The sequence below is a fragment of the Astatotilapia calliptera genome, chromosome 6, assembly GCF_900246225.1.
Source record: "Astatotilapia calliptera chromosome 6, fAstCal1.2, whole genome shotgun sequence".
NCBI classification, from domain to species: Eukaryota; Metazoa; Chordata; class Actinopteri; order Cichliformes; family Cichlidae; genus Astatotilapia; species Astatotilapia calliptera.
This window is the reverse complement of record NC_039307.1, coordinates 36,431,818-36,458,513: the sequence shown is the minus strand read 5'-3', so window position 1 is coordinate 36,458,513 and position 26,696 is coordinate 36,431,818. Positions and strand designations below refer to the sequence as shown.

At 39.9% G+C, this 26,696-nt stretch overlaps 1 protein-coding gene across 3 annotated transcripts in view; it reads right to left on the bottom strand.

The window, feature by feature from the left end:
• Positions 1–6,916: 6,916 nt before the first annotated feature.
• The window catches only part of LOC113024706 (glutamate receptor 2-like), a 122,872-nt gene continuing 103,092 nt past the window's right edge, over positions 6,917–26,696 (bottom strand). Inside the window, exons 19-20 of one of the 3 annotated variants that reach the window (XM_026171985.1) lie at positions 23,107–23,282; positions 10,481–10,540 (exon numbers count right to left, since the gene is read on the bottom strand). In XM_026171985.1, coding sequence (XP_026027770.1) covers positions 23,112–23,282 — 171 coding nt within the window. In that variant the 3' untranslated portion in view covers positions 10,481–10,540; positions 23,107–23,111. Of the gene's footprint in view, positions 10,541–23,106; positions 23,289–26,696 lie in introns of all 3 variants that reach the window. The other 2 variants (XM_026171987.1, XM_026171986.1) reach the window with 2 other exon arrangements.

Here is a 26,696-nt window from a genome sequence, read left to right as displayed (position 1 = left end):
ATTCCTGCACTGTTTAGGAATATCTGATAAATTACCAGAACTATGAATCTTTACAAACATTTGAACATTGAGCTCTGCCTTGTCTATATTATTAATCGCTATTCTGTTCTCTGTCCCTACTGTTTGGAAGCTTGTTTGTCCTCCTCACCACACCCCAAATGTCCACTAACCATGTCTCTCTGCCTATACTATTACAGTACTATTACATTGCCTCCAATATGTATGCTTTGTAGACCTTTTAATTCTTCGCTTGTGCTCTTGTAGTGAATCAATACTTTTATTGAGTGGTAATTTTTCAGCTGTCTAAATGCTCTTTTTCTGTTCTTTACCGCTTTACTTACACTCCTCATGCCACCAAGGTACATACAGATTATTATATCAAGTTCCTTTACCATTATTAATACACACTAGCCCCACCCTATCCATAAAATCCTACTAGCACTGGACTACTAGCACTGGACTGACTAATCTGTACCTGGCTGTAGCTCAGGTGGCAGAGCAGGTCAGCCACTAATCAGAAGGTTGGTGGTTCGATCCCAGGCTGCCTCCGGGCTGCATGTCAAATATCCTTGGGCAAGATACTAACCCCATGTTTGCCTACTGGTGGTGGTCAGAGGGCCCGGTGGCGCCAGTGTCCGGCAGCCTCGCCTCTGTCAGTGCGCCCCAGGGCAGCTGTGGCTACAATGTAGCTTGCTATCGCCAGTGTGTGAATGTGTGTGTGAATGGGTGGATGACTGAATGTAGTGTAAAGCGCTTTGGGGTCCTATGGACTAGAAAAGCACTATACAAATGCAGGCCATTTACCATTTACCATTTATTCCAGTCTCCACAATAGTGCAAGAATAGCTGTGGTTAAAAAGAAAATGAGGAAGAATATGTCGCAGAAGCCCAGCAAAGAGGATACAGTGTACTCCTGTAAGCGATGTGGTAGCAGACATGAACCTAGACAGTGTCCAGCTTATGGCAAAAGATGTTTGAAATGCGATGGAAAAAATCATTTTGCCAAACAATGTCTGTCGAAAGCCAAACCCAAATCAGTGCATGTAGTTGAAGAGACTGACTTAAGCGAGACTTTCTTTGTGGGCATAGTGTCACTTGAGGATGTAAAAAGTGAGCATAACGAAGCAGAGGACAGTGAGCGATGCTCAGATTATGAAGACACGTGGATTGTTTCACTCCCAATACAAGGAGCTTTGGTGGCACTAAGGATTGATACAGGTGCGCAGGCGAACCTAATCAGCATGACAGAGATCCATGCCATGAAACCAAAGCCCAAAATAATAAAGAAAAGAGTACCTCTAAAAGACTACAATGGAAAGTATATTGAGAGCAGTGGTCAATGCAGGCTTAAAGTGACAATAAAACATAAAGATTATGATGTATTGTTTAATGTTGTTCCAGAAGGTCGTGAATCACTGCTGGGTGGCGTGACATCCAAAAGATTGAACCTAGTAGAAAGAGTGTATCACATCAGCTGTCCAGAAACAGAAAGTGGACAGCGAGGAGCAGTTGACTCCATTGTACAGCATTATGAGGATATCTTCAAAGGTTTGGGATGTCTACCATGCAATTACAGTATCCAGCTGAAAGAGGATGCAAAGCCAGTGATCCATGCACCACGTAGAGTCCCCGCTCCACTGAAGGACCGTTTAAAGAAAGAACTTAACAGGATGTTACAGTTGCAGGTCATTACAAAAGTGGAAGAACCGACTGCGTGGGTAAACTCAATGGTGTTTGTGGATAAAAGGAATAAAAACAATGATTTGAGAATATGCATGGACCCTGGCGATTTAAATCAAGCTATAAAACGTGAGCACTACCAGATACCAAAGCGTGAAGAGGTTGCAAGTGAAATGGCAGGCGCCAAATACTTTTCAAAGCTAGATGCAGCACAGGGTTTTTGGCAAATAAAGCTGGATGAGAAAAGTTCAAAATACTGTACTTTCAATACACCTTTTGGCAGGTATAGATTCCTCAGAATGCCATTTGGCATAATCTCAGCATCTGAGATTTTTCATCGTGCCATGGACAACATGTTAGAGGGTTTACAAGGTGTTCGCTGTTATGTTGATGATGTGGTTATATGGGGCTCCACCCTACAAGAACATAATGAAAGACTGGTGAAGGTGCTGCAGCAGATGAGGGAGAATGGATTAAAGTTAAATCGTGACAAGTGTCATTTTGGTGTGAAGGAAATAACATTTCTGGGAGACAAATTCTCTGCTGGGGGTATTGAGCCAGATGAAAGAAAAGTAAAAGCAATCGCAACAATGCCACGCCCGACAGATAAGAGAGGTGTGCTCAGAGTGATGGGAATGATAAACTTTGTAGGAAAATTCATACCTAACTTGTCAGTGCGAACATCAGCACTAAGGGAGTTACTTCGTGATTCCATAGAATTTAAATGGTCAGCGAGGCATGAACAAGAATGGAATGATTTAAAAACCACACTGACAACGCGCCCAGTGCTTGCATATTATGATCCAACTAAGAGTCTGAAAATCTCAACAGATGCCTCAAAGGATGGGCTTGGAGCTGTTTTACTTCAAGCTGAAGAGGGGAGTTGGAAACCAGTTGCTTATGCTTCTAGATCCATGACTAAGTCTGAAGCTAGATATGCTCAGATTGAGAAAGAATGTCTCGGACTGGCATATGGACTTGATATTTTTCACTGTTATGTTTATGGTCTTCCTACCTTTACAGTTGAGACAGATCATCGTCCTTTGGTGTCAATCATTAAGAAACATCTGAACGAGATGTCACCGAGGATTCAACGTCTCATGATGAAACTGCAAAGGTACAGCTTTGACTTGATATACACACCAGGAAAGCATTTAGCTTTAGCGGATGCACTGTCGCGAGCATCAGAGGTGTGTCACGCAAGCTCCACTGAGAAAGAAGTAGACGATCATGTTAATATGATAGTGGAGTCTCTGCCAGTGTCTGACGCAAAGATAAAACAAATATGCGAGGAGACAGCTGCAGACAGGGAGCTGCAAACGGTGATGGAAAATATCCAAGGGGACTGGCCCAAAGGGTCTTGTTCAAAGTATTATCATGTTAGATCGGAGCTCAATGTGGTAAATGGACTGCTGTTGAGAGGCAATAGGATTGTGATACCACATAGTCTGAGACAGCTGATACTTCAAAGAATACATGAGGGACATCTGGGAATAGAAAAGTGTAAAAGGAGAGCTAGAGACACTGTGTACTGGCCTGGCATTAATAAAGACATTGAGACCATGGTCGGAAAGTGTGAAACATGTAACAAGTTTCAGAGCAGACAGGCAAGAGAACCCATGATGATTCCTGAACTTCCTACAGCGCCTTGGAGGAAAGTCGGAACAGATTTATTTCATTTTAATGGGAAAGACTATCTGTTGGTGATAGATTATTACTCTAACTTTCCTGAGATTGCTCTGCTTACAAGTACAACTGCTAATAATGTGATCACACATGTGAAGTCTATCTTTTCCAGGCATGGAATACCTGAAACTGTCATTAGTGACAATGGTCCTTGCTATAATTGCAAAGAATGGCAGAATTTCGCAAGAGAATACGGCTTTAAACATGTCACATCAAGTCCTCAACATCCACAGGCAAATGGCAAGGCTGAAAAAGGAGTGCATATCATCAAGCAGCTTCTGAAGAAGGCTACAGACAGTCGATCAGATCCTTATTTAGCTATGCTGAGCTACAGGACTGCTCCTCTTGACTGTGGTTTATCCCCTGCAGAATTGCTGATGAATCGTAAGCTACACACAACTTTGCCCTGCTATGCAGAAAGCAAGCAGAGTGAAGAAATTATAAAAAAGCAAGAGCATCTGAAATGGAAGCAAAAACTGCAATACGACAAGGGAACAAGAACACTTGGATTGCTTGCAAAGGATGATGTAGTGAGAATCCAAGATCAGAATGCATGGAGCAGGAAAGCCATTGTTCTTCAGGAAGCAGGTCCGAGATCATATGACGTAAGAACTGAAGAAGGTCATGTGTTCAGAAGGAACCGTCGTAACTTGCTGAAGACTAAAGAGACATTTCAGGAGGAACAATATGGTGAGGAAGATGAAAATGTTGATGTGTCACATGCAGAGACAGTGTCTGGTTTAAAACCACTGGATGGACATGAGCATGTGGAGAAAAGTGCAGTTGTTTCAGAACCTGTATTGAGGAGGTCAGAGCGTAAGGTCAAGAGACCAGTTAGGCTTAATCTGTAAAGCTATGACTGGATTTGTTTTTATCTTATATTCTGATGGTGTTGAGAGAAAAAAAAATTATTGTTGTAATACAAATATGTGTATATGTTGATTCGTGGGACCTATGTTGTCAGAGAAAAGGGGATGTGGTGATGTGTGGGTGTTCATGTGCCAATGGGGTTTTGCCAGTAGGGGGCGCTGTATTTGAGAGGGCTCATGAATGCCTCTATAAAAGAAGACTGACCCTGATTTGGATGGATGGATTCTTCATCATCTTTTTGCAGCTCCCTTCAGGGGTTGCCACAGCACATTACACAGGTCTGCAACCAAAAATTGTAATATAGTATTGATTTTTTTTTTCATTGCTGCTGTGCTTTTTAAATGAAAACTCTTCAAGTTTTGCAAAAAAAGAAAAAAAAATGTATGCAAATATCCCATGCAGCTGAAATTTTTTTTTTTGCAGGCCTGTGGTATCTGCCTCCATCTCACCCTCTCTCAGCATCCTCCTCTGTGACACCAACCCTCTGCATCTCCTCTTTCACTACGTCTTTACCTCCTGCCTGGCAGCACTATCTTCGTTATCCCCACTTTCACTCCTCTGCACATGTCCAAACTGTCACAACCTCGCCTGTCAGACTTTGAGCTTTCTCTGATGTACTCATTTTTAATCCTCTCCATTCCAATGTGTGAGGAAGACTCCCCATTTATATGAACATACTGGGTTACATTAGACAGTAGCTTTAATTACTATGCCATGCATAATCTCTTTAGTGAAATATTATGGTCGGCAGTGTCAAACACTGCGCTGAGGTCTGGCAGCACAAGCACAGAGATGAGTCCACTGTCAGAGACAGCAAAGACAACAAAGACAGCTGGGTCAAGTATTGACTTTTTAATTAATGGTTTAATTATTGCCAACTGTAATACTTAAGCCCATTAATAGAAATAATCATGTTTAACATCAAAACATGAACACTAGGACTTCTTTGAGCAGTCTTGAATGAATGGGATCTATTAGACACGTTGATCGTTTGGAGGAAGTGATTGTTGATGTTAGAAGTTTCAGTCTGAGAGAATGAAAAATTTAGTATCTGGTTTTGGGGGGTTTTCCACCTTTTTTCAAGCCCAGACTACTTGGATTATCTATCCACAGATAAAAAAACAAACACATTAAGATGAACTATTTTCTGCTCCAGCAAGTCATCTCCCTCCAAGTGGCAGATGACTTGCTTTATCTTCTGAGTTACAGCCACCCCATTAAATTAATTAATTAAAATAAATCCCTGAAAGTGGCGATGTTTCTCCCAGGGCTTGAGTTCAACGACATCTATGTGTCTCATATGGAGAATTGCTCAGCGGGATTTATAGTCCTGCAAATGTGTCCATCTGGGTACACGTCAGAAAGAGAGGGGGTGAGGGGTTTTCACCCACATGAGACATGCAGTCCTCCACAATCCTGACTGCAGTATGCTGGAAGTAGATAACATAAGAAACTGCTGTACATAATTATATATCTGTGAGATGATTATGAATATTTTTCTCTAACTGTTAAATTTTTATTTGTGGAGAAATTCATGACATCATTACTAGTTATGGTTAAAGTGATACAGAATCCACACGCATGAGGATATAAAAGAATATTAAAAGAATAATCTACTTCTCTGGGAGTAGAGTTTAGGTAGCTGCTCTATACTGTTTTGGCACATAGTATTGAAGCAAGTAGAAGTAGAAGAATTATATCCTTAAATTTAGTTACAACACTTTCTGAAAGACATTTCTTATAATGAAATGTGTTCCCCACTGCTGTGTAATCCATTACTGTAAAGTTAAATGTTATTAAGAAATGATCACATAAATAAGGGTTTTTGGGGAACACTATTTATGGCAGCAATGATTTAATAATAATAATGGATTGGATTTATATAGCGCTTTTCAAGGCACCCAAAGCGCTTTACAATACCACTATTCATTCACTCTCACATTCACACACTGGTGGAGGCAGCTACAGTTGTAGCCACAGCTGCCCTGGGGCAGACTGACAGAAGCGAGGCTGCCATATCGCGCCATCGGCCCCTCTGGCCAACACCAGTAGGCAAGTAGGGTAAAGTGTCTTGCCCAGGGACACAACGACCAGGACAGAGAGCCCAGGGATCGAACCGGCGACCTTCCGGTTACAGATACGCTTCCCAACCCCCTGAGCCACGGTCGCCCACCATTTGACAGTAGAGAAAGATGGAAGAATAGTTTTATGAATATCGTTTATCACAACTCTGTAACTTTAATCTCTGTTTTACCAGGTTTTTCAAAAAAAAATAAAATCTAAAGAATGTCACAAAATATCACGTCTAGTGTAGTTAGAAAAGTATATTTTAACTTTCGCATTCAGTTGCTGGGTGTAGTTAGGTGCTGCAGTTGTCTGCATTGCCTTTTGCCAACATTATGAGCAGTTCTTTATAATAATCATCAATAATTAAGGTTGTGTGAAAATTATGTAAGGTCTGTTTAATGCTAGGCATAAACATAGATATGATTATGGTAACCAACCATTGGGATAATAGCATTACTTCTTAAATAGCATTACTTCAAGTCTAGGTTTAGTTATAGCCTTTCCTCACCCATCAGTTTATCTCACCTTAGACAGCATTTTAATTTAATTTTCAAAGTCAAGTCATAATTTATATGGCCACAAAAGGTCAATATCATGAAAACAGAGACAAAACTTCTTCAAGAAACTGCTATGTTAAGTGTGTCCTTAATGTCTTTGTCTGTTTTTATTATGACATTTCAAGGGCAAGCATGTTTAATATATATCGAAAATAGTCAGATAATGAAGACCTCAAGAACTCAATACATGTTTATATGAAATATAAGCAGTATATAAAACGGAAGGGACTATGTTGGACATAATTTACACCTCGAATGAAATTAGCCCAGGCAATAATCTGTTCTGTTAAAAAGCAACTTACTTACATTTAATAGAAAATGAAGTTATACCAGAGGTAACGTTAAGAGTGATCATTTTCACATTTCCATCAGTGAAGGATGTGTTTTATTTTGCTGTTACTCGTTCATTTGACTGTAACACCATGAGAATATAATGAAAATTAACATGTGCTTAAGGTGAAAATGATACGAGTTCATAAGAAGAAATGGAAGCAGATGCCTTTATATCTTCAACAACCCTGTGTTTATCACAGTTTGGGCATTTTTCATATCGTATAAGAAGATTTTAAGCTAACCAGCTAGCTTCTAACCAGCAGCACAAACATCAGCTCTCTTGTGAAAAAAATAGCATACCAGAGTTCTTAAAAGCATACACTATACATAACAAGAATCACAATAATACTGCAATTAATATCGCTAATAGTATTCTTATTAGTATTATTATTAAACACTAAATGCAGCAGTCACAAAGCTTCAGACTGAAAATTTCATCAAAGGAAAAACTTAAAGTGACATGCAAACTTTCTTCACTCCATCCTCTTCCATCGTCTTTGTTGCCATCCTTTAGTGCAGTATATTTATTAAAACAAAAAGTTTTTCTTCACAGTTTCTTTTTTTTGTCCAGTTCACAGCAGTGAGAACTCCTACTGGCTCAGGTTTCAGTATCAGCAGCTGCCATTGACTGAGCATAAAGAACTCTGATTGGGTCTCAGTCTGTTTGGCACATCATCCAATTGACTTCAGAACTCTTATGAGAATACTATGCAGGTGCACATGCAAATGTGAAAATATATGTCAATGTATAAGCAAGGCGTGTTTGTGTTTATGCTGCAGTTGTGATGTGCTGACCTAGAAAGAGGGATGGGAACATATACTTCTCATATATTCTAAATATTTACAGAACCATATAATTAAAGGGAGCAAATTTAGTCCACCTCAGTTTGTGAAAACAGTATCTGGGGCTCTAAATAAAAGCTTTCATCCACTCGTCCGTTTTCTTCCGCTTTTCCAGTTCGGGGGGGAGCCTATCCCAACTGCCATAGGGTGAGAGCAAGATGTAATTTACACACACACTTTTTGTTTAGATCTTTGAATGCAAACGTTCTTATTCTCTTTTGAATAAATTATTTTTTTGTCTGATAGTCTTTTTTTTTTTGAAAGAAAATAGAGCGTGTCTTTAAAATTAAATGCAATTTTTAAATTCTAGATCTAGATAATAGACCATTTACTACACTACAGCAGCCAACAGAAAGTGATTGTTTATAATATGGCACTGATATGAGTAACATTAGCCTATTTTGCTGCCAGTGGGTTGCACTTTATTGTGCCTTTCAATTTTTATGTATCAGCAAGTTCAAATTGTGAATATACAGTCATAGATGCCATGCAAAACCCAATTACCAAGGAAGATCTATGAAAAAAAAGAGTGGTTTCTACAAGAATAGAAGAATAAAAACTGGTTTTTAACTGGTTTCAGATCAGTTTTAAAAAAATTATTATATTACAAACAAAGCATACTGACATGTGTAGGGTGTTACCAATTAATTGGGATTCATGAAATAGCCCTGTTGAATGCCTTATGAATGTGTGTTTCTGTTTTTAGAGCTTATTAAGGAATTGTAAATATCTTCACTTTGTGGAAGTGCAACAAAAAATGATTAAAGTACCCCTTCAGTGTCTTCATGACAAATGACTGCCAATAGCTGCCAAACAGCTACACAATTTATGCGACTTGTCTGTGTATTTTTTAGTCCCTGTTAGTGTCCATATTCAGTAAGGATACCAGTACATTAAATAACTGCACAAACTTAAAGTTGCTATTTTCTGTGTATTTATTTATAGATAAAACCAATAATATTTAGATAAGCACTAAAACTAACCTGGGGCTGATGCTTCACAGAACTTTGCTCTAAAACTCAATCTGACCTGCAGTTTTTGATCGTTTTAATTCACCTTCACTTAGCTGATTTTAATTCAAGCCTATGTTTGTGTGTGTTTTCCCTTTATTTGACTCAGCTCCGAGTGTATACCACCTATCTCAGTCTTTAACTGGCTGGGACACCTTGCATTGCAGTTTGCTTCTGCTAACATACATTTTTCTTTCTTATCACCAACGAGTAAAACTTCCCTTACTAACCACACCGTGTGATTTTTCCATAACCAGGGTTGAATCTCCATCTAGTTTTCCTAACTCTATTTTGTGTATATAATAATGGTTAAATCTATGATCCTGTAGTTAACAGTCCAGCATGAAAAACAAGGAATGTAAAAACTGCCAATGTGCTGTTTACACAAGGTGTTAAAATATATTTAACGGATTCAACATGATTTATTATGTCTATTTTATAATTTCATATGCTGATCATTAAACGTTTAGAGCTGTGTGTCACACAGTCAAACATAAATCACTGTTAAGCTATTGCCCAATGAACAAGAGGAAAGTGTAAACATATTTACAGTAATTCTGCAAAGACTATAAAATATTCATGTTACCAAGAATCCAATTAAAAATTTTAATTGGATTAAACACTAAATATTTGGGGAATTTTGTTTAATTATTTAACATATCTTGGAGTGGACAACATTTCATGAAATGCATTATAAACATTAGTAATTGCTTCATTTTAATCGTAATACTGATGAGTGGTCAGTTTGAGCCAGGGATATTCACTTTCTCAGATTGCATTTGTTGATGCTTTCGGTATCACACCTTGCTCAGGTACTTTTTAACCCATTTCAGCCCATTCCTGCATAAAATTTGTATGTTTTTGTAGTGTTGTGTTGTAGAAGTGTTTATACTGTGTACCCGTGGTTGCCAGTCCATGCATCCCTTAATCTGGTAAAAGTTTCCACTCATTAGGGATTTTCAGGGAAAAATAAGGAGAAAAAATAGGAACAATAGCAATATCATTATCTGCTACCACAATTACTAATATTTTATGGATGTGATATTCCATTTCATCAGTCTGCTTTTATAACTCCTGATCACATTCCTGATTAATATTGTTATTGCGTTAGCATCATTGTTTCTTGTTGTCTGTACAAGAGGGGGGGAAATCCATTAAATAATGATGTGTGTTTGATTAGAAAATTGTCCACTGTGCTTGATTGCTTTTCATGAATTTGTATATGAACAGCCATTCTTCTCACTGATGGTCAAGTGACTCTCTTCATTGATGGGCAGGTCATTGCTGAAGCCTGACAGCCAAGTGGTGGGTAGACATCTGTCCAGTCTTTCTAGCTGTAAGGCACTGGCTTGGATGTAGTCAGGAGAGATCAGTCATGCTGAGACTCATGGGTAATCCAGGACGGAGGTAAGCCACTGGAACACGACCATTCTCGCTGGTCGATCCTGTGATAGACAGACGGGCTTTGGAGCGCATTGCATCCGTGAATTTCATCTGTATAAGGACAAAAACACATTAGCCACATTTTCATCAATGACACGTAACTTAAAGCTGCATAGACAGGGTTAGAATCACCAGTTAACCAGAGTACTGAGAGGAATCTGCCACTGTACTTCATAGGCACTGGACTACTTGAATCTTTTTTTTGTTGCACTCACCAAACCCTTTAAGTTCCCCACTTATATACCTAATTTCATTTTTCAATCCTTTATTCACAGGTAATACTGTACAGCTGCTAACATAGCCTTTTTTAAGAGAACGTGCTTTCTCCTGGAAACCCTTTTAAGCCTCCTATTTCTTTAAACTTTAATATTTAACATACTAACTGAGGAATGTAGAATTGTGCTATTGCTGGTACTACCTGCTGGACATTGTTGATCAAGGGTCCAATACTAGCTGATATGGCTGATATGACTGATTACAACAACCTTGTGAACAGCCTATTACACTTTCTTATATAACAACTATTGTTGGGGTACCAGGGTGTGCTATTGGCTGTATTGGCTTTAGAGTTGTGGCAGCCGGACTGTCACTGAACCAGTGACTTTGTCCTAGAGCCCCCCAGGGGGTCCAGACCTGGATGTAGCATTAGGAGGGAGCTGCTGAAGTTAAGGAAAGACTGTTGGACAGCTGTGCATTCAGCTGTTGCGAAACAAGAAGGAGCTGGGCTTTGAAACAGCTGCTGGACTAGACGTGGACAGAGCATAGATTGTGTGGTAATGCCTTGCTTTTTGACTGTTTTATTGAGATTTTAGAATATCCCCTCATCTGCTTTTTTTGTCTTTTTTATGGTAATATTTAACAATTGTTATCACTCTTGTTCCTATTACTATTTCAGGTACAGAGGTACTTCCAATTTATACTTGTGTTTTTATTTGTGGGGAAAAATTTCTTTGCCCCAATGTCTGTCTTTGGGCTCCTATAGGCTCTTTCAAACCTAGGAGGCATTGTTTTTCAGCATAATCTGCTACTTAGCTTGACCTTACCTTTACCATTTGCCCGCTTGGCTGGTACACATATGAACAAATCTGTGTGTAACTCGTGTGTCTGAATGTTTTTTACACAAGTACAGAAGTCCTTCAGACCATGTATGTGAACAAATGATAACCTGGTTGTCTTTTAGAATTTAATCACAAGGCTGAAATGAGTGCTTCTGCTACAACTGCTAATTGTTATTATTGATTTCCCAAAACATTGTATGCCACAAAACCCTCAGAATTACAATAACAATTATTACGGCATCAACATTTTAATAAGCACTTTGAGCGCTTATATAGATACAGCAGAAAAGCATTACACGAGAACCAGTCCATTTACTTGAGGCAGAGTGTCTCAGGGGAAACAATATTCAGCAACCTGTTGTTTGAGCTGGAGCCTCACTTTTTGGTTTATTTATTTATTTTTAAGTGGTCATTACTCCTGTGGACACATTCTGAAAAGCAGCCGTTTTTTTCTGGCTTGCTCCTTGGACCTCGGACACTATTTTAAGTTTCTTTCACTTCGTTTTTGCTTTAAACAGCTTCTTTCTTACATATTTACCACTCTCTCCACTTCACCTCCAGGTAACCTTATTTCCTTGTGTAGCAAAATAGGGGTGTGCTGCATGCAGCCCACTGACTGCTAATATGAGTCTAACTTAGCCTGATGCACAGCTGGACTGGCCACCCAGTGGGCTGATTTTTTGTTTTTACATTCACATGTGGTCTCTTTTCTTCATGATAGAGGTTTAACCTGCATTTTTGCAATGTACTGTGAACTGTATTCACTAATAGTGATTTCTGTAAATGTCTGTCAGTCTGAGGATGATGATCATCCAATATTGATTTCAGGTTCTTGTGCACAGAGGCTTCTCAATATTTTTTTGAAACTTTTAACTAAATTTACTGTAAATAATGAGATATTTAAGCTCTTTGCAATTTTACACTGAAGAACATTATTCTAAAATTGTCATACAATTTTACAAGTTTTTGTTTTTGATTTGTATTTTTGCAAACCTCTGATATCTTTCTTTCTGAGAAACTCTGCCTCTCTAAGATACTATTTATACACAATCATGTGACCTGTTCATTAACGTACATTAGCTGCAAAATGTTCCTCCTACTTTAAATACTTGATGTGTTTTCAGTGAGTGATTGAATAAAGTTGAGGTTTAATAATAACTGCATTCTGTTTTTATTTATATTTCATATAGTATTCCAGCTTTTCTTTGACACTGGGGTTGATAAGTGCTGTATAACACTCAATACAGCACTTGATATAAGATTTTCAAAAGACTGCATGAAATGATATGAAATGTTTTGCTTTTCTTAATATTATATATTGTATATACTGTATATAATTCCATTGATACATTGTATTAATGGATAGTGGCTGTAGGCCAGTAAGTCAACTACTAATTATCTTCTATGGTTGGTGGTTTGATCCCTGGCTGCTCTTAAGTCTTCTTGCACAAGACACTAAACCTTAAGTTGCTCTCCAATGAATATATGAATGGCTAAATGAGGCATGTTGTATAAAGCACTTTGATTGCTCAAGCAGAGTAGAAAATCACTATATAAGAACAAGTCCACTTACCATTAGGAAAGAAGCTATGTCAAACTTTAAGTATACTATAAAGAAAATAATTAGTGGCAGCAACTAACCCAGCCACCAGGGCACGTGTATGTGACGAGGTGAGGCCAAACCAGTGTCCTCCTAGTGTTGGTCCCAAACCCAGATAAATGAGGAGGGTTGCAGCAGGAAGGGTCTGCAATGTAAAATCTTTGCTAAATCAAACATATGGATCATCAAGAATGAGATTTCCATACAGGAACAGTCAGAGCCTGGCTTAACAGCGACTCCCTTCTGTGCTATCCGGTCTTTAAGTCTGACATAGCCGTTTCCGGGTCCAAACTCCACTTCAGGTCCCAAAGTCAAACTAACACTGCGGCATCACTTAAAGTTACAAACTGTCTAAATTCTTTCATCTTTAATCAGTGATCAGTTGTACCAGGTGTAACAATTAAGTTTAACATCCAGGAAAACAGAATTTATGAAATTTAATCGAGTTAGAAGTTAGCAGGAAGTTAGCTCGCTAGCTTCCACCTAAACATGATATAGCATGTTCTGACTGAGGGATTTTGGAAAAAATTAAAACGTACAGCTCTGCTATCACATCCAACATAAATGAAGACAGAAAACTAAACAGCAGTGACGTTTGTAGGGTTACTGAAGTTGGGCTAGTTGGTATATAATGATGTGCTACCTGATCGCTAGTGACACAGCTGTGTTAGCTTAACATAAACGCTGTGAAGCTGGAGGATGAACGCTAACTTTTTCCCCCTCGATAAAAGTTAACGTGAGAGTTCCTGATGGTTAGGGACAAATGCAATCCCATGGCAGGATGCTGTAAACAGACCAAACTTCAGTCAGAACAACTGAGGTAATCCATATACTGCTGCATGGGCTGGGCTGTAGTTGCATCGTAAGGGTTTAAAAACTGAGCTTTAAAATGATGGTAACAGTAGTAATAAAAACTGAGAGAGGCCGACAGTGATCACTGACTTTTATAGGGGCTTGTTCAGATTAAATAGAACCGATACAAAGCATTAAAACATGTTAAAAACACAATAGCCTTAATAAATGCAGAGAGGTTTGGACCTGGAAGCAGGGTTCATACGTGATCACTTAAAGACCAGACTGGCCAACAGGGTGTATCATGCAGGCTGAAATTTCACGACTCCACTTCAGCCAGAAATTAACTGAGAGGCTCAACATCCGGTCTTATATGTGATTTAAGCACTCTGTTATTTGTGTTTTTTGCCAATAATATCCTTTTTCTTTATTCTTAATCAAAAAAATAAATTAAAATATGAGTTTGAACAGTATGTTAACAGAGAAATGTAGTCTGAGGATGTCTGTTCTAACATCTACACATTTTGTGTGTGTAGACATGATCCACTATAATTTTTAACAAGAAAAATAATGTTAAATGTTGTAATTAATTATGCTCACTACTGATCAGAATATAATCAGTTAAATATATATTGTTTACGTTTAGCCAAAAGGATGAGAGTAAGGCAATATAATAATGATTCTAAAGACAGGCCTAATTCAGGTCGAACTGAGAGGCTGGGTAGGTAAGGCCTTGAGAAACATGAGGGTGTGTGTGTGAGGGAATGAAGCAAGAGCCACTCTGATCGTTGAATTTCTGACTTTAAAAATACACAACTGAAGGGTGATGGCGTAGATCAGTGGGTGAGCAGGGCACTATACACCATATGGCTAGAAAGCAGTAGGCCTGGGTTTTAGTCTGACCCGCAGCCCTTTGCTGCATTTCTTCCCTTTCCTCTCTCCCTACTTTCCTGTCTGTCTACAATGTCTCTATCAAATAAAGGCTAAAAGCCCCCCACCCAAAAGAATCTATAAAATATATTCAATTTGGTGAAAAAAAAGTCTTGAATAAATAGTGATGGAGAGATGTCTGTGAAGGTTCTCAGTCATCCAGGTCATCATAGTCAAAGGAGCTTGCAAAGAAAAGTGTCCCAGATTTAAACCCAGTGGGAGTATCCCCCCCAAAGAGGGACAAAAGGCCCATTTCCTGGGCCATCTGACCTCAGGAAATCGCATGATAAAGTGGGACAAGGTTTCACAATGAGCTCACCCGAAGCCCTGGCTGATTGGGACCCACACCCGTTTTCACACCTTGGCTCATGTGATTAGAGGATCATCAGGGGGTCCTTTTGTCCCTCTTTGGGGGTGTACTCCCACTGGGTTTAAATCTGGGACTCTCAACCATTTGACCTTAGAACTAGAGATGGACCGATCCGAGATTACGTATCGGCATCGGTCCGATACTGACCTAAATTACTGGATCGGATATCGGAGAAAAATAAAAAATGTAATCCGATCCATTAAATATCACGAAAGCACCTCACAAAACTTGCAACACGCCGTAACTCTCCTCAGAACGTTAGCACGTCGGAGCAGTGTGGTCACGTGATAGGGCGGCTGTGGCATGCGGGACCTGTCGGTGGTCTGGATAGCATGTGGAGCTTCGCTAGCAACCCGGCATTTCATCTCCGACAAAGTTATCCCGAGAGAAGTAAGGCAAGTGTGTAAGTCCATCTCTGAATGTAAAGCATTCCTGCGTTAAGCTTAACAAGCGACTGCCTCTTCTTGCTGCTACTTCAATTATGAAACTGCTTAATGATCAGATAATCTGCTTTTCTGTCGCGAGTCCATCTCTCTGGTTTGTTTTTGGCCCACTTTGCACCAGAAAGAGGAAACCAGCGGCTGAACAACAGCAGCACATTTAAGCTTGATAAGCTGTTGTTAGAATGTATTTAATATTACTTTCTACTCGAGGATCTTTTTCTACATAGCTGACGGCTGGTAACTGTGCAGGGGCGGATCTAGCAAAGTTTAGCCAGGGGGGCCGATAGGGCATTAACAGGGAAAAGGGGGCACAAAGACACACCTTTCTTTCTTATTCTCATTTAAAATGTCTAGCTTTTAATAAATAATTATCTGACACCCAAAGTTTTAATTTGATGTAAAATGAATAGAAGTCAATTACTGTATATAGTAACTATTAAGTCTAATATATATACCCTAGTAAGCTATAGTACTTTTTCCTTTGGGAAGGTACCATCTGTGCAGTCTGCAATTTTGTTGAAGAAAGATTGTCATGATCCTGGGTCCTTTTGACCCAGCATTTTGTGTTTTCTCTTCGATTTTGGTTCTGTTCTTCCTTTGTTTAGTGTTTACTCTGTTCTGCCCGTGTGTTCCTGTTTTATTGTGAAGGTCTGCGTCTTATGTGAGTGTTTTCAGTTTGCCTCCCTAGTCTCGTTATGTTAATCACTCCAGCTGTGTTTCCCACCTGTGTGTAATCTCCCTGTGTTCTCTGAGTGTATTTAAGTTGTATTTTCTGTCTTAGTAATTGCTGGTTCGTCTGTGTTGTTTCCCCTTGGTCTCCCTGCGTCTTCCCATATGTATTTCTCCGGACCTCCCTGCATCCTCGTTCTGGTTTGTCTTATTAGTTTACCCAGTTTAGGTTTCCAGTTTCATGTTTTGTCGCCACCGCTGTTTGTACTTACCCACCCCTGTTAATAAACACTCACCTGCACCAGAGCTGCTGCCTTTTGGGTCCTTCCTACATTCCACACGGCTTGCCCCGGCAATCCGTGACAAAGATGTTGAATCTATTTAATATTTCTTGAAAAATAATTGATTTCTGTGCATTTTTTTTCACACTGCATCAAATTAAGGTTGATTACGTCGATTAAGCATCATGAGGTGGCGCGTGAGGGGTGGTTCCCTATTTTTTATTTATTTATTTTTGTTGTTGGAACCCTATTAGTTAGGTTGCTTAATATCTACGCTAAGTACTCTTTAAAATACCAGAATAGGGAGGATGGTGTAGGTTTAAGTTTATTAGATTGATCAGTATTGCTGAACTATGAAAAAAAATTTTTTTGCATACAGGTATAGCAGAATAGCTTTAGTGTAGTTGTTGTTTTAAACTTGAGTATGAACTTATACAAAATGCAGCAAGATATTTAAAAAAACTGTTTTGTTGATTAAAAAACACTGTATCGGATTCATATCGGTATCGGCAGATATCCAAATTTATGATATCGGTATCGGACATAAAAAAGTGGTATCGTGCCATCTCTACTTAGAACTGAAGAAGCTTCTCGGATGAGAGGTGAAACATTTTCAAGCAACTTAAAGAAGTCCAGATGCTTTTTTTGCAAGCTCCTTTGACAGTGATTGAGAGAGTTTTAAAGAGAAAAAGTATTTGGATTAAGAGGGATTGTGCTAAATTGAATGTGCAAATGAAACCTAAACTGAATGAAACATGAAATGAAGCTTATTCATATTGGACTGAATAAATTAACGCAATTTTCCATGTTAGAGAGATAGAGAGAGAATGAGAATGATAATATCTGACTGAAGATCGGTGGATCTCATGCAAACACACCTGATTGGTTGATTAGATACCAGAGAGAGAGGTGGAGAGAACGGGACTTGACAAAGCATAAATTGGAGTGCCTAGAGGAGTCCCTGCAACCTGTGAGATGAGCAGTTCAGAAGACTGAATCTCACAACTGTTTGAAATGTCAGACCACATCGGGATCCCCTTCAGTTCACTCACCAGCCCCACCTTGGCGCTGAGGATGCCGTGATCTACCTGCTCAATTGTGTCTACACCTATCTGGACCAACCAGAGGGCACTGTGAGGGTCATATTTTTCGACTTTTCCAGTGCATTCAACACCATCAGGCCAAGCCTCACAGGTGATAAGCTGACAAAGATGGAGGTGGATGCTTCTATCCCAGGGGTCAGCAACCTTTAACACCCAAAGAGCCATTTGGACCTGGTTTTCACGCAAAAGAAAACACTTTATGTCTGCGCTATCTATGCTGTTGTGTTGGTATGTGTCGGGCTGTGAGCTGAAAAGCTACAGCCGGCTGTATGTGTCAGCAACCGTGTGGGAAAAGTTGTCAATAAAGAGATGCTGAAAAGCATGTTCATGCAAACATCGTCGTGTCTGCCGTGATATGTTTACAATGGGACTTCTGCTCCTGAACCTCTGCGCACAGCGTCTGCAAATCGGGGCTGTACGAAGTGACTTTCATCTTTACGCAGGACTGTAAGCTGCCATCTGTGAGGCGTGAGCGGTGTTTGTCTTTAACATAGTTCACGGTGGAGAATAGCTGCTGACATAATGTGGATCTATAATTGGCCTACCTGGGGTTGAAAGTCTCGATAAATGCACGGCGTTTCGGCAGGCATACCGGCTTTCGCGAGTGTGACGCTTATTTTGAGCGATGAAAAAATAAAAGAATATAATTTTATTTTTATATTTCAATATCACAATAATCTTCCAATTTAGAACTACAAGGTAAAAAAGAACTAACATAAGTAAAATACACTTCAGCTAAATACTTCTAATTTATTTTCCCAAACCACGCGGAGCTGCACTATAAGGACTAAAGAGCCGCAGATTGCCGACTCCTGTTCTATCCGGTCGTTAAGTGATGACATGACGAATCCTGCTTCCGGGCCCAAACTACCCTGCGTTTATTAAGGCTTTCGTGTTTTTAACATGTTTTAATGCTTTGTATCTTGTTCTATTTAATCTCAAAAAGCCCCTAAAACAGTCAGTGATCACTGTCGGCCTCTCTCGGATTTTCTTACCGCTATTCATTTTAAAGCTCAGTTTTTAAAACCTTACCATGTAACTACAGCCCAGCTCACTTAATTTTTAGTTTTTCATCAGTATTTGAATGACTAACCTCGTATTGTGAATCGATTATCTCAGTTGTTCTGACTGAAGTTTGGTCCGTTTACAGCAGCGTGCCATGCGATTCCATTTGTCCCTGACCACCGAGAATCCTCACGTTAACTTTTATCGAGGGGAAAAAAGTGTTCATGCTCTAGCTTCACTGTGTTTAGTATGCTAACATAGCTGTGTCGCTAGCGATCACGTAGCATATCATTATATACCAGCTAGCCCAACTTCAATAACTCTACAAACGTCACTGCTGTTTAGTTTCTGTCTTCATTTATGTTGGAAGTGATAGCAGAGCTGTACGCCTTCATTTGTTTCCAAAATCCCTCAGTCAGCACATGCTATATGTATTTAGATGGAAGCTAGCGAGCTAACTCCCTGCTAACTTCTAACTCAGTTAAATGTCATAAAATCTGTTTTCATGGATGCCTGGATGTTAAACTTAATTGTTACACCTGGTAGAGCAGCCACACTGATCATTCTATTACAGATGAAAGAATTTAGACAGTTTTTCAACTTTCAGTGATGCCGCAGTGTTCGTTTGACTTATAGATATGCAACGGAGTTAGGGCCCAGACACGGCTAATGATGTCAGACTTAAAGACTGGATTGTGTCATGGATTGTTGATTACCTGACGGGAAGATCACAATATGTGGGTCTTCAACATTGTGTGTCTGACAAGGGGATCAGCAAAACAGGGGCACCACAAGGGACAAGCCTCTTTCCTGTTCACCCTCTACACCACGCACTTCAGCCACTGCACAGAGACCCATGGGTCCCATGTGTGCGACTAATAAAGGTTTATCTTATTTTATCTCTTTTATCTTATGAGTGACGGTGATGAAACAGAGTACCAGGCTGTTGTTGACTCATTTGTCACGCAGTGCGAGCAGAATCATCTGCAGCTCAACGTGGCAAAGACCAAAGAACTGATTGTGGACTTTAGGAGGACCAGGAAATGTGTTACCCCTGTTTCGATCCAGGAGGTCCATGTAGACATTGGGGAGGACTATAAATACCTCGGAGTACAAAATGATAATAAACTGAATTGGGTTAAAAACACTCCCCCCATCCCCGTAGGTCTGGTATTCTTCATGAGCTCCTGGTTCTCTCTAGCCTGGGGTTGTCTACAGCTAAGCAGCTTCTGGTTTTTCATTTTATTTTTTAATTTACTGGGAGTCACTTTCTGACCTTTCAGGTCATGCCGACGTCCCTCTCCATGCAGATATAATGACCTCAATATGGCCCAGTCTTATGCTGACCTGCCTCAATTCTTTTCTCTGTTTTTTCTTTTCCAAACACACAATCATCTCCCACATTTTTGAGGCTCGTGTGGGTCATCAATCTTGTCCCATAAGGAATTTCCACCCGTTGATCTGTAGATAACCTATCATGTCTGCAGGCATTTCAGGGAAACTAACGCTCTGTAGTTGTTATTTCTTAGACTCACAGGCCTCCCTAATGGCTCGCTATTGCTCTGGACTCAGCATCCGATAAACTCTTGTGGGAATAAACCCCATTTCTTAGCTGGCGTCAGCCTTTATGTGGGTTTGGAGGATTTTGCTTTTATCTCTAAAGGTTTCACCCTCACGGCTATAGGAGAAGGGGACGCTGATGAAGTGCTTGTGGAAACTGTTTTACTATTTGCCAAAAATAAACGTATTGGCTAGGTATGGTGTTAAGAAAAGAAATGCAGAACAACACATGGTGATGGATTTTGTGAAAAAGATGGAAATAGCTGTGGTGAATATGTACTGTGAACATGATCGACTACAAACTCTCTACTTTTAAATCGTGTCTAAAACCCATCTGTTCAGAATTGCATACTCATCACTTTTAGTCTATTTTTCCTTGTTTAGCATTTATACTTACTTACATTATTTTTTTTTAATTTTTGTGTTTACTGTATGTTTTTATTTTGTTGTACTAATGTAAGGTGACCTTGAGGATCTTTAAAGGCCCCTATAAATAAAATGTATTATTATTATTATTATTTAAGAAGAGGGAGGATCATAGAGTGGCATATAAGAGTGTAGGTAAGTGTGCACAAGTGGACTTCACCTTACACAGATGGTGGGATCTTAAAGACATAGGAAGCTGCAAGGTGCCATCAGTGGAGAAGGTAAATTGTTTTCTTATATTGTGCAATGATGTTTGCATTACGTTTTCATATATGTTCAGGTAGGTAGGTTAATAGATGAAAAGTGGCACTTCCAGTTGATTTTAAACCAAAACTGTGAGCATGACCTGCTCTGAACCAGGCTTTGTACACAACAAAAGTTACCATGACACTGAAAATTCTGACTTAAAGCACAGCATAGCTTGCTAACTTTCTTTGCTTAATTTTGTTTTTTAGTCTAAAGCCAAAAAACAACAACCAAAACAGCAGCAACCAAAAAACAACTGTTATCTAACAAAGTCTCTCTCCCAAACCGTGAAATCCATGAGCAATTGTGTTAACATTAGGGATGTAAACAGACTCTGGGGCAAAATGTTGTCTTGAACTGATACGACAGGCTAAATGGTAAAGTTTTTAACACACACAAGCCTGAATCTAAAATCTGGGGCAAAACGAAGGAAGAAACTGAGATAGATGCGACTGTTTTTTTTTTTATCCATCTTGGATTTGCTCTTAAATTCAATTGCCAACCAATTCCCATGGCCACTCTAATGCTGATTCTGTCAGAGTTCTTTGTTAAAAGGGGGTTTTAATTCTCCTCTGTTACCAAGGGCTTGCTCAAAAGAGAATTATTGGAATTTTCTCTCTTATATTCTAAGGGCTTGTGAACTCGGATAATCACAGGTTATCTATCATTAAAGCAATTATAGGGCTGTTTCCAATTAGGTAATTAACAGAATAACTCATATTTTGTGTTATTACCAGTCTAAATTATTAGGGCCACCGAATAAAAACTGACATTAAGTCACATAGGAGTACTCAGTAAAGAGGATGATTGGCTATTAAGACAAGAGTAGGAGAAAAGGAGAACGTACAGACAAACATAACAAAAAGTAAAAGGGCAAACAACGAAGTCAGAGAGAAGGAAAAGGAGAGGGCAAGGACAGAAAGGAAAGTTTGAAAGAGGAGTGGAGAAAAAATGGGAGCCAAAGAAAATGAAGAGAGAAGGAAGGGGGATGAAGGAGGCAAACAAGCTGTTGAGAAATAAGTAAACGAAGGAAAAGAGTACCACAGCCATACATAGTTTTGATCTTTTACTTTGAAGTTTTAAAAAAAGACTTTATTATTGTCTCAGTGTTAGTATTGTTTGTTAGGAAAAATTGCTGCATTCACATCATACTCTGAACACACACTGGCTCATATCACAATGCAATGCGAGACTCAATGGCAACTTTTGTATTTATGTTGTTCACAGTCAAAACAGTTCATGTATGTGAACAATGACTAAACAATGCTTTATTAATTATAAAGTAAATGTCACTTAATTTTTAGTTTTTCATTTCAGAACAAGCATCTTTTTAAATTTTAAACAAAAAGTTTGCTCGTTTATAAACAAAATGTTTGCTGGTCACTGGTGTCGTAAACTTTCTGTACATAAAGATAAATTGCTACACTATAGTGTTATCATAATATAGATATATTATGTTTTGTAGAAAAATAACTACTATAATAATAATGATATTTTTTTTATTTTTAATGTATTAATTCAATCAGTAACTACCACCTCTTTTAATTTACCATGTGTATCTGCCAATTTACCACCACTAGAGTGATCAGTTAGCCTAACGAATGACAACACTGCAACTATATTAAAAGTAGAAATGTATACTTATATCTGAAATGGTAAAAAAAAATTATATGGACAACCCAAGATCTGCACAAGTGTTTGTGAAACAAAACACTATGCATCTGGAAAATTTGCCTGCATATTCTCTATGTTAGGTAACATCTACAGTATGACACAAGGCACAAATTCAGTTGTACAATGATTTGCAGATGACTAGATCTGGGTGCAGAAAAGTACAAATGCAAGTAGTTGTGCATTAACTATTTAATATACTTACTACTTATTTCCCTTCACAAGTTTTTCTTTACATTGGTAAATACAGACAAAATGACTGCACAAGTTTAACTCCAACTCTACGTTATTTTTGCCGCTGAGGCTGCTTTGCACCAGTTTGATATGAATACAGCTGTAAATTGAATTTAAATGGATGTTTGAAAAGATGATTTAACACCAATTAGTTGAATGTCTATGACACAAACATTGTCTATGGCTGTAAGGTAAGGACACTTTTAGCCATCAATCATCACTCTCCTACCCGTGTTAGATCTTGACGCTCTCAATGCCGTAAACGTTGTAGCCTTCTTTATAGGTGGCGTAGTTTGGCTGGTGGCTGGGGGACAGCAGGTTGTAGTTGGGGGGATGTTGAGGAGAAGGCAGAGTGTGTGTGTAGTTTCCTGTGTGCTGGGGTGATGACAAGGTGTTGGCTGCCACCTTCATAACAAAAATAAAGTCATGGTTATTGCTGCAGTGATTTTTCTAAGAAAAATTAGTATAACTGTTATTATTGTTACTTTAAGTTACAAAGTGACAATAGTAGTTTAAGCTATAAGACCAATAATAATTGAAAAAGCAAAATATGGCAGAAGTCAAAAGAAAGAAAATAGTCTCCGTGTCCATCCTCTCTCTCTCTCTCTCTCTCTCTCTCTCTCTCTCTCTCTCTCTCTCTCTCTCTCTGGACTGGTCTACTGGGTATGTTCCTGGTGGCCAATGCACTTTTGGGCCGGTGGGTCAATTGAAGGGCTGCTGCACACTAGCTGTACAACAGCTCATACATTCATACAACTTTCATTACTTACACTTCATCATACCTTCGATGTGCACGCACCTTGAAGAAGAGTTTAGTGTGGAAAAAGTAGTGAAAAGGTGGAGCTGTAAAGCTAAATAGAAAAAGAAACTAAAAGTAGATGCAGTAAAATATGTCCAGTTAACCAACACGTTAGCTGTCGGGCCTGCTGCTGCACCGTCAACAGCAGTACCAGCAACAACTAGTAACAAGCCCTGGTTCACAGGAGGCTGCTGTTGGTAGCACCAGCTGTGGAGAAGAGTAGGAGGTGGGACAGCAGTCTCAACAACTAAGTGAGGAAGAGATGGAGTAAGGTGAAATTAACATAATTAGGAAAGGAAAGATTCAAGGATATAGGTAAAATGAATGGCTACTTTGACCATAAACCACTCCTAATAGCTAAAGTGTGGCTTTTAATTGTAACATGTTGCACTGCAGTGCAACTAAGATGTCCTAACAAAAGTACAACTGTACCAATAACAATTAATATCTATAATCAACATAATATGTGTATACATGACATATTTATTTAATTTATTTTTGAGTGATCATGGTGGGCTTCCTGCCAGGGCCAAATTTTTGTCCCAGTCCAGCCCTGTCCACAGCCCAAGGGCCAGAGTTACTAACCTTTGCACCAGTGCAAAGTGTGTTTTGGTGTAAAAATTAAAAGTAAGTATTTAAAGTTTTAAAAAAAAAAGTATTTACTAAGACAAAATTTTGTGTAAGAAGTGGGACCTGATATTTTTGTGACTCACCCTCTTGCATATGCATTTCTGTGAGTTCCTTTCTCACGGTGTGAAACATGGTGCCAACTACTAACTAATGTTTGCAACATGCAAAGTACTGCTAATTGCGGCAATATTTAACACTGAAAAAAAGCATGTTATTGTATTATCTTATGGGACTTATGGGAAACTTATTATTATTGCTTATAATATTTGTCTTTTGCTATTGCAGCAATTATTGCTGAGTGGTTAATAATTAATTTTCTGTTCTTTTTGAGTTACCTGGCTGCTGTTAGTTTTTCTGTATTATGTTTAGTTATTGTCCCCTCTGCTGTCTCTCATTTGGGCAGGTCAGTTTGTTGAGTTATGATATTTAGTTAAGTATTATTTTTTTGAGCAGAATTCTGTTTAGTTGACCTCTCTTATAGGCTCAATTAGTTCTTAAAATAGCTTATTCTGTGACTGTATATTTTTGAAATGGGGCTATAATAAAACTCATATTTTGAAGAATACACCTGTTCCTGTATGTTCTTGACTGCTTGGTCTCTAATACTCCACTTTAACGGCTCTCAGCCAATGACCCTGCGTCAGTGTGGAGGGGCCTGCAGGAAATCACCAGCTACAGACGCCCCCCACCCACTATTGAAGCAAACAAAGACCTGGCCAACGAGTTAAACACTTTCTATTGCAGGTTTGAGACGGACAGACTCCCACGCCCCACCCTCCCCTCCCCAGGGCCATTGCTTCAGACATTGACCCCCAACACACCTTCCACCTCTCCGCCCTTCACCCTCCCCCTCCCCAATCCAGTCTCAACGACCACCCCCACCCTCCCCAATCCAGACCTAACGAACACCACCACCCTCCCCAATCAAGACTCAACGACCACCCCCATCCTCCCCAATCCAGACTCAACGACCACCAGCCGACTATTCCAGAAACAGAAGCCCAGGAAAGCCCCCGGACCAGACGGCGTCTCACCCTCCTGCCTCAAAACCTGTGCTGAACAGCTGGCTCCCATCTTTACTCGCATCTTCAACAGATCCCTGGAGCTGTGTGAAGTTCCCTCCTGTTTCAAACGCTCCACCATCATCCCTGTTCCCAAGAAACCCACCATCACAGGACTGAATGACTACAGACCTGTCGCCTTGACGTCTGTGGTCATGAAATCCTTCGAACGACTGGTGTTAGCCCATCTGAAAGACATTACAGGCCACCAGCTGGACCCTCTGCAGTTTGCCTACCGGGCAAACAGGTCGGTGGATGATGCAGTGAACATGGGGCTGCATTACATCCTGCAACACCTTGACCGCCCGGGAACTTATGCCAGGGTCCTATTTGTGGACTTTAGTTCGGCTTTTAACACCATTGTGCCTGAACTTCTTTCCTCCAAACTCTCCCAGCTCAGCGTGTCACCAGCTACCTGTCAGTGGATCACCAGCTTCCTGACAGACAGAAAGCAACAAGTGAGGCTGGGGGAGATCACCTCTGAAACCCGGTCCCTCAGTATTGGTGCCCCTCAAGGATGTGTCCTCTCACCACTACTGTTCTCCCTCTACACTAACGACTGCACTTCCAAGAACTCGGCTGTCAAACTCCTAAAGTTTGCAGATGACACCACTGTCATTGGCCTCATTCAAGATGGTGATGAGTCTGCATACCGGCAGGAAGTTGAGCGGCTGGTACACTGGTGTAGTCAGCACAATCTGGAGCTGAACACTCTTAAAACTGTAGAGATGACAGTGGACTTCAGGAGACATCCCTCAACTCTGCTCCCCCTCACCATATCAGGCAGCCCTGTGTCAACTGTGAAGACCTTCAAGTTCCTGGGTACAACCATCTCCCAGGACCTGAAGTGGGAGACCAACATCAACTCCATCCTCAAAAAGACCCAGCAGAGGATGTACTTCCTGAGACAACTGGGGAAGTACAGTCTTCCACAGGAGCTGCTGATCCAGTTCTACACTGCGGTCTTTGAGTCTGTCCTGTGCTCCTCCATCACAGTCTGGTATGGAGCAGCCACTAAACAGGACAGGAGCAGACTGCAGCGGACTGTACGGGCAGCAGAAAGGATCATCAGCACCCCCCCTGCCCTCCATCCAGGATCTGTACCTCTCAAGAACCAGGAAACGGGCAGGGAAAATCATCACAGACCCCTCACACCCTGGACACAGACTTTTTGATCTGCTGCCCTCTGGCAGACGGTACAGAAGCCTGCAGACCAGGACCACCCGACACAGGAACAGTTTCTTTCCCCTCGCCATCTCCCTTCTTAACAGTTGACCTGTCACACTGCTCCCACTGCCAGACTGCAGCTGCACCTTATGTACATTTTGT